Raw genomic sequence first — 12,335 nt, 5'->3', positions numbered from 1 at the left:
CAAAATTATCAACTGAGCTTGGATAATTTCCATTATAATAAGCAGCGTATAATAACAATTTATAATGTTGGCATTGCAATCAGCATCAAACATCAGGCCGATCACAGGGTGATTTCCTTCAATGCAAAAACGTTTGCAGGATTTGACTTTTTACTATGTTGTTTGTCAGTTTTTTGTCATGTTTTTTTCTTTATCACAGTATATGCACACTCAATAAGAGAACAAGGTAAAAAAAAAATCTGACAAATAAAACTATGTTGGCTGCTTCCATAAAAATACAAGGCTTCAATTCTGTAGATTTTTAAAATCATTTCAGAAATTTGGTTTAGCTCAGGGTCAGACTCAAAATATTTCAAATACAGTTGCGCTTCCATAACTAGAACCTGGACCAAAGGTTCACCATCCCATACACAGGCTGCCATTAACACCAGAGAAAAGTCTGTCTACAGCGCTGCCATAATTACGAGGTGATTGCAATCCTTAATGTCTAGTCGCCAAAGGTGTGCTGGTGCACCAAACCATATTTTCCATTCTGTTTTTATATTGTGGTCATTGCAATGGGCTCTGGTTTAGTTCACCCCTTTGCTACCTTGCTCCCTACAATTGTTTCATAGCTATTTATGTAAATTACTGCAGCATTCTTTTGCTGTGGATTTCGAAGATCTAGGGTTAGAAAATGCTTGAATCTGCCCACTGAAAATGAGAACCTCCCCATTCTCTGCTAAAAGCCATCCGTAGTGCGTAGCCTCGGTGGCGATTTTAATTCTTCTACATCTCCTGCTCTCGATCAAATACAAGATGAAAAATGATAAGCCTGACTAGGATTTGTTGACAGCCTTTGATTTAACACTAGTGTTGTGTGTTAAGTGACTTAAAGTTCTGACTCCGATCTGTGTTTTTGTTTTGTAGGAATGTTTTCTCCTCTGATCCCCAAAAATAATAAATCCGGTTATTTGGGTAAGTTTCTGCACACAAATAAGAAATTTGACACAAACGGGAGCAAATCATGAAGCACTAATACAGAATTAAAACCCCCCATACATAATTTATGAACATTTAAATTGTTACATGTTAGTAATCAAACTTTTTGGTTGAACCGGCAAAAGCAAATCGCTATGAATAATAAAACAAGACCCTGATAAAGTTTCTCTAGCTGCTCTGGTTCATCATTTGCAGGACAGGATTTGTGCCAAATGCGTAAAAACCAACACTAAGAGCTTTTTTAAATGAACATCCAGATAAAAAATGGAAAATGTGTCCACACATCCAGTCACAATGATGGAAACAGAGCAATGGGTGACGACTGATTACAGAAGATCAAGGAGTCCCTGAATCCAGAATGCTTTGTCCTTTCCTCTTTGATGAGAGTTATAAAACCTCAGCACTTGATAAACACTGCAAAGTGAAAGAAAAACGCTCACATCTAAATCAACATGTCTGAGAGAAAGGCAACCTTGAAAAGTTTGATCAAAACAGCACTTTTCTGCCCATGAAAACAAGGGGAGTGCATTCATCTCTATAAATGTATTATAATTTGATTATGTTTGTTTTCAGGGTGTCAACAAACACCAAAAATTAAAACTAGCAATTAGAAAGCGGTCGAGTTTAAATCCATTAACACAGAATCAATGCATCCCAATTAAGTAGGCCCCAGTTTGAATGTAATTAAATGCAGTAAAAATTTGTGCATATGTATTTATAACATAACGGTTTATAGAGACCAATAACTTGCACTGAATATTAACTTTATTTTTACCTGCCAGTCTTGTTTTGTATAACAAGACCTCAAGAAAAATCAAACACATGAAAGTCATAATCCTCCCTTGAGCCCCTGGGGCTGAAATTACAGAAGTCTCTTTATGAGGTACAATACGCTTTAATCTGATAGATACTGCTGTGGAAAATTTTTATTGATGTATGTAACTCTGATCATATCTTGTCCAGATGCACCTGCATAACTTTCCCGTGTGAAACAAGCTCACATGCTTACAGAGTAAATTATTGTTTTCTTTAACCAAGGAGAGGAGTTGTGTTTGATAAGAACTGGATGGTACCAGTGTCTGCATTCGTATTTTCTCAGATGAAGTCTTTTCCAACTTCCTGTGTTAACCCAGAATGTGTAAAGGTTCAGGGTGCCCTTTTCCTCTCGCTCTGCTTCCTGACTGCTTCGGGTTACAGAGACATTCAAACGCTCAATGCCTTTGAATTAAACTTGCAAAGACAAAGATGCATCTTTCTTTTAATTAAATGAGTAGTGTGCTTTCCTCCTTGATAACTTTTAATATCCACCACAATCTGTATCATAATGGTAAAATAACAAAAAGTGCACTGTAACATGAGTGGCATTCATGGTTATGCACATTATTAACAACCACAGGATGTAAGTTTTACCAAGATAAACTGTAAATCAGGAAGGAGTGCACAAGTTTCTCACCATGAGCATCTCGATAGTAGGCATGCGTGACACTGCGGAAGCGCTCCTGACCAGCTGTGTCCCAGATCTGGAGACAAGAGAACAGTATTCACTGAGTAGAAAAATAAACTTAGATTTGCTATCAGTTGGAGAAAAATGGACAGTTTGCTTTTTACTCTGGCTATGTAAGCCTGAAACAATAGTTTACTGTTTTGACAAAGAGGTGAACACGATTTGCATTCAGCTGTGGCAAAACATTGCAAAATGAAACCTGTGGAACCTGGGTCATGATCAAAAATTTCTAAATGTCTGGAGTCAGAATCCCTGACGGAACAACACTCCCAATAGCCGCTGAATTGCTGTCTGTGATTTTATTTAATCCATCTAAGTTTTCCCCATCCATCTATGTTTTTCACAGTTTCAAGTCACAGATGGACTTTAATGGGCCACTGCACCTCCCATTATGCCAAAAAATAAGTGAATACATTTTTTTGCACATTTTTTTTTATCTGTACATGATCAAAGCACATTAAAACAAGTTATGATGCCAAATGACCAACATGTCATATCAAAACAGAGAGTGTTACTTTAGCACCTCAGGAGTGATTCATCCTAAAAATGTCATCAGTGGGATCAAAGATGTGAGTTTGTTGACAGCCAACTGTGTGAATGGAGTCAGAGGAAATTAAAAAGATATCCATGCTTTAGGTGAGGAGTTGTCAGGACATTGTCGTAGTTTTTCTGGGTTAACCCAAGCTGAAGCAATGTATTAAGGCTGTAGAAACTCAGGTCAGGCCAAAACATAAATGACGGGTCAAAATTGACACAGACCGATACACGAGACAGAAAATGCTAAAGAACTGGATCTTCGCTGGTAAAATTGTAGCAGTGTCTCAATGGTTTTGTTTTGGACACATCCATCATATTTAAAGCTAATTGTGAATCACAGTTCTGTTCACATGAAAATTTAGTTTACTCTTTTCAAAGCTCTGTTTCGATCTGTACCTCCTGAGATAAAATACCAGTCGCAGTAATTGCTCATTTGGTTCATCTTCTCAATCTTGCTTTTAAGACAGTGTTCAGAAACAAGCAGGGTTTGAAAACATTGATCTGCAAACAGAACAGGTTTGAATGTGTGTACATAACTAAAAAAAAAAAGCTGCTTTTGAAAAGAAAATCAGTTTGACTGCAGTAAAGGTACAATCTAGGTAAACAAAGCCAAGTAGACAAACATTGGATTTTATAAGATAATATTTAGCAAGAAATTTGAACTGCGCATCCCTATTGTATTTTTTTTGTGTTATCATTTGATCCAATCTGTATAATCTAATAGAATTTGACTTTGGAAAGTGCCTTGAGATGACATGTATCATGGATTGGCGCTATATAAATAAAATTGTGTTCAAATTGAATTATTTTAAACAGTGATTAATGACTTTAAGGCTTGTAAAATTATGACACATGGACTTCTTGTCATAATTTCAAATTAGGTTCAAAATCACAGAATCCCTCAATATACATAATTTTTATTTGACTTTTAATTTTCAAGACTTTGTTTGATCAATCTACTTAAATTGATGCTATCAAGGCTATCTCTGGTTGAACTAAGCCAAATTGAACAATTCAGAGATATTTGTGAAGTCACACTTATAATTAATTCAATAGAACATTTAAATAAACATTTTAGTTAAAGTCATATTTCTACTTTTATAAAAAAAAAAAAAAACATTTGGACAAAACTACAAAATAAATTAATTGGATTAAATGTGATTACCAAACAACTCGAAAAACTAAGGATTTCTGCCTAACTGAAGAATACCGCTATAGCTTATTACTTCACTCCACAGGATACTTCATCTAAATCAATATTACGCAGCTGCTCACACAGGATTGAGTAAAGTCTGCTATGTCACAAGCATTTCAACGAGCTGCCTTTTTTTACACCATAACATTAAACAGCTACATCTTTATTTGAAGCGAACCAGGCAGGCCTGACTGCTAACAATTTGGGTCCAATTACATTTAATTTTTTTTTTCTATTCCAAGACCAATGTTGTTTTGATCTTTGGATGCTTTCATCTACAGGACTTGTCATTTTCTATCAGCTTTCTTTTTGATGGTAAATTCAAACACTTACCTGCAGCTTCACCTTGACTCCATCGATGGTCAGTACTTTATTCTGTGGATGAAAGCAAATAACGAGTAATTTAAATGTTTCTAAGCAGGCAACATGTTATAGCTTCTCTTTTTTTGTGGCTAAAAAGCTCACATGCTACATGTACTCCTCTGCACTTTGCAGCAAAACTGCATGTCACCACTTGGGCCCTTTCACATGAAGCGTGGCCTGTTTAATTCCTGGAGGATTAACCCCCTCTGCTTTCCTCACCGCTCTCTTTCTCTCCTCTAGAAATGTTTCTTCTAATCTGTACTGAAATCTTGCAGAGATGAAAGCAAGTACACCCCTTGAACTGTTTGACATTTTGTTTCTTTGCAACTACTAACTACAGTCTAATTTATTGGGATTTAATGCGATGGAGGAAGGCAAATTGGTGCATGATGGTCAAATGGAATGAAAATGAGAGATTGTTTTACTAGCAAAAATCACAATGTGGTACTGTGCATTTGTATTCAGCTCCTTTTAACATAATAACCTTAAATAAAATCATGGGACTCCAGTTTATTTCAGAAATGACAAAGACAATCCGATTGATGGAAGCGCCACCTTGCAATTTACCTGACTTAAAGAATCTGATGCTAAAATATAAGTACTGAATACCACAGCGTACCATAAGAGGTCTAGTGGGGGCCATATTTGGGCTAGGCTAAGTGTTGGTAGCAAAAGGAGGCCATGCAGGTGGCACACTGTTATAGCTCACTGGTTTACATTTACACAATGTCCTCAAAGCAAACCCTGTTTCCAATACTTGCTATTTTATTTCTTTGTATCGTCCCCCACTCATACACTTGTTGTTTTTGTTTAGTAGTGAAGTGTGTATTTTCACCACCTACAATAGCCTCTGGACTGTTTTCTACCTGCTTTCCCCTTTCTATCATTTATAATCATATGTAGAGAGGACTGCTGCCAACAAACAGTTGATTGAATTGCTAGTGGCACAAATTTGGGCCAAAAATAGTTTGCACTAGCAAAAAGACTGGCAGTTTGAAACCTTACGATTAAAGAGCCGGATCATTTGAGGAAAAATGTATATGTGATTTTCAAATTTGGCAAATACAATTGCGAAAGATGGTGTGAAATTTGGATTCGCAACTTGAAAAAAGAGAACTGAAGATTATGTTAGACTATGTAAATTATTCGATCTAAAAATGATGACCCATACAGCCAGTTTGACAAATAATCTATCAAACAATGCAGAAAATAATATTTTTAAGGCTTTAAAGTGTAAATCTACATTTTAAGCATGTAACGTTTACCTTTAGTTACTATTCTACAGAAAACAAGGACAAGAATGAAAGCTGGTATTCCCAGAAATAGATCACTGGGTCAGGAGTTACTGAAACACCTGCAGGGACAGTGTTTGTATGAACAAACTGGAGCACATATCTGAATGCTTCTCAGCACCATCCAGTTAATTACAATATTTATGATTAGCCTGTTGAGCAGTGGAGGTCAGCTCAGGTAGTATTTAGCTAAGTCGAAATATCACTTTAAAAAGTCTCCTAAATACCAAAAGTCTATCCCGGCAACCCTGTTTTAATTTTTGTGATGCTGGTTTCTCCTGACACTTTAATTCCAAATGAAAATGCTTCTGGTGTCACTTTTTCATCACTTGACTGGTTTTGGAGTCCTATCTAAATGACCTAGAGTCACGGTCGAGAAATATTCACATCTTCGGAGTTGCAGAGGGAAAGAAGGGGAAACACTGAGTATACAGTAAGCCCCCCAGTCCCTGCCATAAATAAAAAAATAAATAAACTTGCCCTGAAACCCCACTAAGACTGATTTATAATTAACTTTCAAGAGTTCAAAACTAATGAAGAGGCCTGGAAGATTTGATTCAAGGTCCAGGGCTTTTGATAATAACTATGTACCCGAGATTAGGGCACATAGTAAAAAACATAGTTCACTTTAAGAACTTCCTGGATGGAAACGGGTCAGCTGTCAGGGTGAGAGAAAGTCAGCGTTGGCTTGGAGACTGAGACAAAGGTTACAGGAGTTCCAGAGGGACCACACCCAAAAAATTTCAGCATTGGGATTTAAACAGCATGAACTAGTGAGATTGTTTATGGTTTGGCCTATTTTCAGTACTGAATGCCTTAGAGGGACGGTTTCAGTTTATGTGGGGGTATGTTGGACTAATGGGACGGGAGAGCTAGGCCCTGCAGACATATTTATCATTGCGCCCCCTCCTTAACTTTTACCCTCAACCCACTGACTGGGTCACAGTAGAGGATGAGGGCATGTGACCTTCCTGGTTGGAGATCGGTTTACTGCGCTGGTTGGTTATTGTTAATGAGGGGCATTAACTCTTCTAATATTTGTGTTATGTATGATAGGAGCTCATGAGTTGATTATTGTTTCTATGAATGTTAATGGCCTAAGTAATAAAGTAAAAAGGAGTAAGGTGCTCGTAAAAAAATAAAGTAAGTTATATTTTCTTTATATAAAACACATGTCAGTGCAAGAGCAGGACCAATTTTAAAGGTTGGACTATTTAAAGTATTTCATGCCTGACACAGAGAAACTTTCTTTCCCAAGTTTGTCAACCTGATCAACACCTAGTAGTCAGTGTGCCCAGATCAAGACCATGCATATTTTTGCTAGTTCAAGTATATTTACCTACATATCAATATTAAAAAAAATAAAATAATAATTTCCTTTTTTATATCATTATATTAAAATGTCTTGGGAGCAAAGCAGAAACGAAGTGAAATCTCTTGTTTGTGTCAACAAACTTTGCAAATAAAGCTGATTATGATTTTTCAAGCGAGAAAAAGATGCCTTTATGACAAATTAAAAGCCTGGCATAAAATCGTGGAGTCCAGAATGATACAGAGGTTATCACGTTTGGATGGTGAAATGAGAACTTTCAATATGAATTAGAAGTACTTAAAAAAAAAAAGCTACATGGACAAAAGTAATCAGAATCAATGGCCGATCAGAATAAAAAAGCGACATGTAACCATGCCAATCGGAATATGATGATCGGATTAAGCTTAATCGGAATGAAATTGTAATCTGAATGAGAGGGGTAGTTTATGCCGATTGATAATCCGATTAACGTGCATATAAACGCTTGTCAGATCAAGTTATTCTGAATGTGGCAAACTGACCTGAGTGTGCATGTGCGCCCGACGTAACGTGACATATTTCCGCGTTGGTGGGTGAGTGGAAATTTGTCAGGGCTCCAGATACAACCTTTCTGCTTGAAAATATAAGAGCTCAAACTTGTTGCTTACTCAGTAAAGTTTCAACCATATTTAGAATCTTGTGCAAGTCCAGCCTGGGCGCTTGGAAGACAAACAAACTTGTTTAATGCTACTTTGTTTGCTATTTCTTGTTGTTTAGCAAACACGGAAGTACTTTTTCTGTGTTTCTTTTTAGGGGAAATTGATAACTACGCATGTTAGAGGGGGTTCCATTCAGAATAAAGCCAGGTGCATATAAACACACATTATGATCGGATTAATTGATTGTGTGCACATATAAATGGTACAATCCGATAATTGAATCATTTAAATGCGAATAAAATCACATTTAAATGATTAAATTATCAATTAAATGATTTTTCTTTTAGATTACATTTTAATCCAATCATAATATTTTGTGCATGTAAGCATATCTAATGGGAATTAGCAGTACTCAATAACAAAACTAAAAAAAAAACTTGAGAAAGTCAGACGGTATCCAGGCTTTGATACTATCCAAAAAGAAGACAAGCAATTGTGAGAGGAGCTGGGTGGAGTGTTTGGCAAGCAGATGTTAAGTATGTTCGGCATGGAAATTCTAAAAGAGACTATGGTTGCAGATTAATTGACCAGGTGGGAACATTTATGGTAAACAGAATAGGTCTAAGAACTGAACCTTGAGGCACACCATGATTACTCCAGGCCAGACGTAAAGCAGAAGTCTAATTTACGATTTGAGGTTGATATTTGCCAGTCCTTTTTTATGTGATTAAAACATTAATTTCACTATACTTCATTTTTCTACACACTCATGTCCTACATAGAGTAAGAGGTCAATGTTCTTTCATCTTGAAAACCAACAGATTATATCAAGCCCTACTTCCTCGGCATATTCGGGAGATGCGCTGTTACCTGATATGTGAGGAGGAGACCAAAGGTATTTGCTGCTGACAAAACTTAGACCTGGATAGTCTTTGTCGACGTATGGGGCTGATATACTTGTTCGGCAGTCACAAAGGGGATCCGTAAGGCTGGCATACATATTCATGGCAGATTTTGAGCTGCAAGCTAGACTGTAAGTTGAGTCTGAAAGGAATCTCTCAGGACAAGCTCCTTGTTGTTGTTGCTAAAAACAACCCAAAATGTGCTAAGAGGCTTCATGAATATTTAGTGACCCAGAAAGGAGTGTGATGATCACAGCACAGTCAGGATTTTGGGGGGGGTTAGCTCAGCTTGATTGCTTTAATAATATTGCTGAATTTGTCAAGAGGAAAAATCTTCAGCTTAGACTCCTGATCCCAGGAAAGTAGGACTGAAAAGGATGATGTGGAGCTTCTGATCATCGTATAGAAGCCAGACCACAGTGGTAGGAAGAAAATATTAAGAAAGATAGCAAATCCCAGTTCAACCAACACTACCTTCACTTCACCTACAAATCTTTCTCAGCAAACAGTTATAAAGTGTTCCCAGAAAGCTTCACTTTCAGGTAAGTTTAATTCCCCGAACTGCTGCAAACACCCTCGAAGGTAAGGACATCTACAAATACAAACTCTCCCCGTTAGCAGCAACACACTCAGTGTTAGCCATTTGATGCGTCTTGTTTTCCCCCAAATGTACATGACTGAGAACGTACCCTCAGAATAGATTCACTCATAAACCACTTCACCAAGATCATAAATTACAGATGCTGCAGGAGCTTTCAGAGGAGCCCGTCAAAGTGTGAGCCTGTAAAACATTAATGGCTGCAGCATGAGGCAACTAACAGGAACATGACGTCCGCAGAAAACTTGTATATGTGACAAATTATTAGTGCTGATGAGAATTGTGAGGAAAAGGCCACGCGAGGCTGTTCCTTGATGTCTTCTTGCCTCAGCGTCGACAGCTTTGTGTTTGCGAGACGCTACCTGCACTCTACACTCGAGTTAAACATCAACTCACCAGGGCAATAAACTGAAGAACAGACGTGGGATGGAAATACTGTGAGGCAGGGCGGTAAACCCAGTCCCCAGCTGCCATGTCGGACACACACTGACATGCTGTGCAAACACACTGCACTGAAACAGCCCGTCTGTGTCAGAGATACACGTTTTACCGGCTGGGCTTAAAAACTGTGGCCCAACCTGAAATGATATCCTTTAACCTCAATGAAAGAAGAATTTCATAAAAATAATTTTAGACTGAGCTAGATTATATGTTACAATGCCATGCAGAACCATTGATGACCCTTAACATTTGTTTGTCATATTACGACCACAAATATCAATGTATTTTAGTATGATGTTATGTGATAGACAGAATGTAGTGCCTAACCCCTAAATGGAAAGGAAATGAAAGACAGTCTTCAATTTATATATGAATAAATATCTAAAAAAAGGAGGCTTTAATGTGTATTTAGCTGCCTTTAATCTGATCCTCCTGAGTAAAATCCAGTGCAAACATATGTTTTAAGATCGCATGAAATAGAGTAACTGTGTGGAATTTAATCTCAGTATGAATCCAGCTGTTCTGTGAAGGCTGCAATGTTTGTGAGATAATATTAGTGGAAAAACTGCGTCATAAAGAAATAGTGGAACATTTCAACCAGGGTTGGCAAGAGATTATCGCAAGGTTTGAAAATCCCTCAGAGCACTGTTCAGTCCATCTACCAAAAATGGATGGAAAAACAGTATGGCAGCTACAAAACTACAAAGTCAGTTTAAACATGGCAGTGAAGTGGCAGCGTTATTTTCAGCACAGACGGGAAGTTGTTTAAAGTTTACGGGAAGATGGATGGAGCTAAATACTGGGCAACTCCAGAGAAAAACCTAGAAAACAGCAATCATTAACCTACAGCCAGAGCATTGATGGGGTGATTTAGAGCAAAGCAAATATAATTTGTTATAAAGGCCGAGTCAAGATCAAGAATTTCTCCATGAGTATCAGTTTAAAACCGATGTTCAGAAATACTCTCCATCCATTCGGGCTAATCTTGGACTGTTTTGCGAACAAAAATGAGCAAAAGTTTCAGCCTCTAGATGTAAAAAGCTAGTAGATACAAACCCTAAAAGAGTAGCAGCACATCTTTCAGCTAAAGGTTCTACAGACTATTGAATCGGGGGCTGAAAACAAATGATCTCACCACTTTTATTCACTTGCTTGTCCAATAAAAAAATACACAACTAACATTGTGTTTCTAAAACACTTGAATTTAACTACTGGATTGACTAAATTATTGTATTACCCTGACATTACTCGTTCCTTTGCACAAATTAGGCAAATAATTTAAATGCTGGTCAAAAATATTGTTTTATATGGGAATTAATTGTTCTTAGATATGCTGTTGTTTAAAAACTTTTGAATACATTTCTTTTTTCCTCTCTGCAGGAGACTCAGAAAAGCCTGTTTAGCTTCTTCAAACTACAAGATTAAATACTCTACAAGTGATTGAGCTGGAAAGTACTAAAGTATGTAATGAAGCCTACAGATGTCATGAAATTCATCTATTGATGCTCTGAACTTAGCGATGCTGCATTGGTTGAGTGAAAAAAAAAATCTTTAGAAAAAAAGGATTTTGCCAAGGTTCTGTAAATTCTTTGCAAAGAAGAGATTGGTTACCAATGGTTTAAAATGATTGAAAACCCTCTGCAGAGTTCTGAGATAGTTTTTCCTCTCTTTTGACTGAAAGCCTGCTCTCCCAAACCACCTCAAAACCTGCAGTCGGTGTAATAGAGGCAACCTTTTATTGATTTTTCTCACTTGGGCGAACAGGTGAGGTTGAAACCCGACTAATTGAAAGAGCGAAGGGCCTTTGGGTCCTTTTAGACCTAAAACTGCAGTGCTGCAAAAATAACTTGTTCTCCTCGTTCCATTGCAGATGATGGCACCAAAGTAAAACAGCATCAATACAAAGAGTAATAGAGAAGTAAATACAATCACGCAATATGAGCTTTTTTTGCATGAAAGCAAGGCTAAATAATATATATATATTTTTTATTAAACTGATTTCAAGGTAAACTTTTTATCTGTTGCACAGAGAGTATTTGGATGTGTTTGAAGCATAAAACCTTGAAATATTATATTTTAAAATGTGAGCTGAATTACCTGGATACAGTAACTCTTTTCTTACCATCGCTGCGTTGCCAGATTCAGTGAAAGCCTCGGATTTCAGTTTGATCCTCCACCTGTAACCTGCTGCAAAATGCTCACACCAACGCAGAGACTCAGTGTGATCAAGGCAGTCCCTCAGGCAGATCATTCAAAAGCAGAGTTTTTGGGACTCTCTCATGTAGACGTTACTCATCCGAATGCAGTGAGAATCAGCCTCGACTCCTCCGACAGACGGTCTTCTTTATGATCTTTTACAAGGAGTGCGGATAAAAATGAAGTTGGCGTCACGGTTTTGTGTACGTGTTTGTGCCGTCGTAGTGTGATTGTGAATAATCGTCTGTGGCGGAGGGACCAAGCTTTTAAAACAAACTACTAGTTGGAACATTCATGTTATTCTAGATAATGAGTGTAAAGAATACACAATCTAGGCATTGGGCTGGTATCGGTCTCAAGATTCAAGTTAAATAAC

General features: G+C 37.4%; 1 protein-coding gene across 1 annotated transcript in view; it reads right to left on the bottom strand.

The window, feature by feature from the left end:
* Nucleotides 1-12,335, bottom strand: part of LOC105924672 (ras-related protein Rab-26) — a 75,292-nt gene that overhangs the window by 32,673 nt on the left and 30,284 nt on the right. Inside the window, exons 3-4 of the mRNA XM_021315463.2 lie at nt 4,551-4,592; nt 2,435-2,501 (exon numbers count right to left, since the gene is read on the bottom strand). Coding sequence (XP_021171138.2) covers nt 2,435-2,501; nt 4,551-4,592 — 109 coding nt within the window. The remainder of the gene's footprint in view (nt 1-2,434; nt 2,502-4,550; nt 4,593-12,335) is intronic.

The sequence above is a fragment of the Fundulus heteroclitus genome, chromosome 16 (genome assembly GCF_011125445.2).
Source record: "Fundulus heteroclitus isolate FHET01 chromosome 16, MU-UCD_Fhet_4.1, whole genome shotgun sequence".
NCBI lineage: Eukaryota > Metazoa > Chordata > Actinopteri > Cyprinodontiformes > Fundulidae > Fundulus > Fundulus heteroclitus.
Note: the sequence above shows the minus strand (reverse complement) of the source record. Positions and strands in the feature narration are given on the sequence as shown.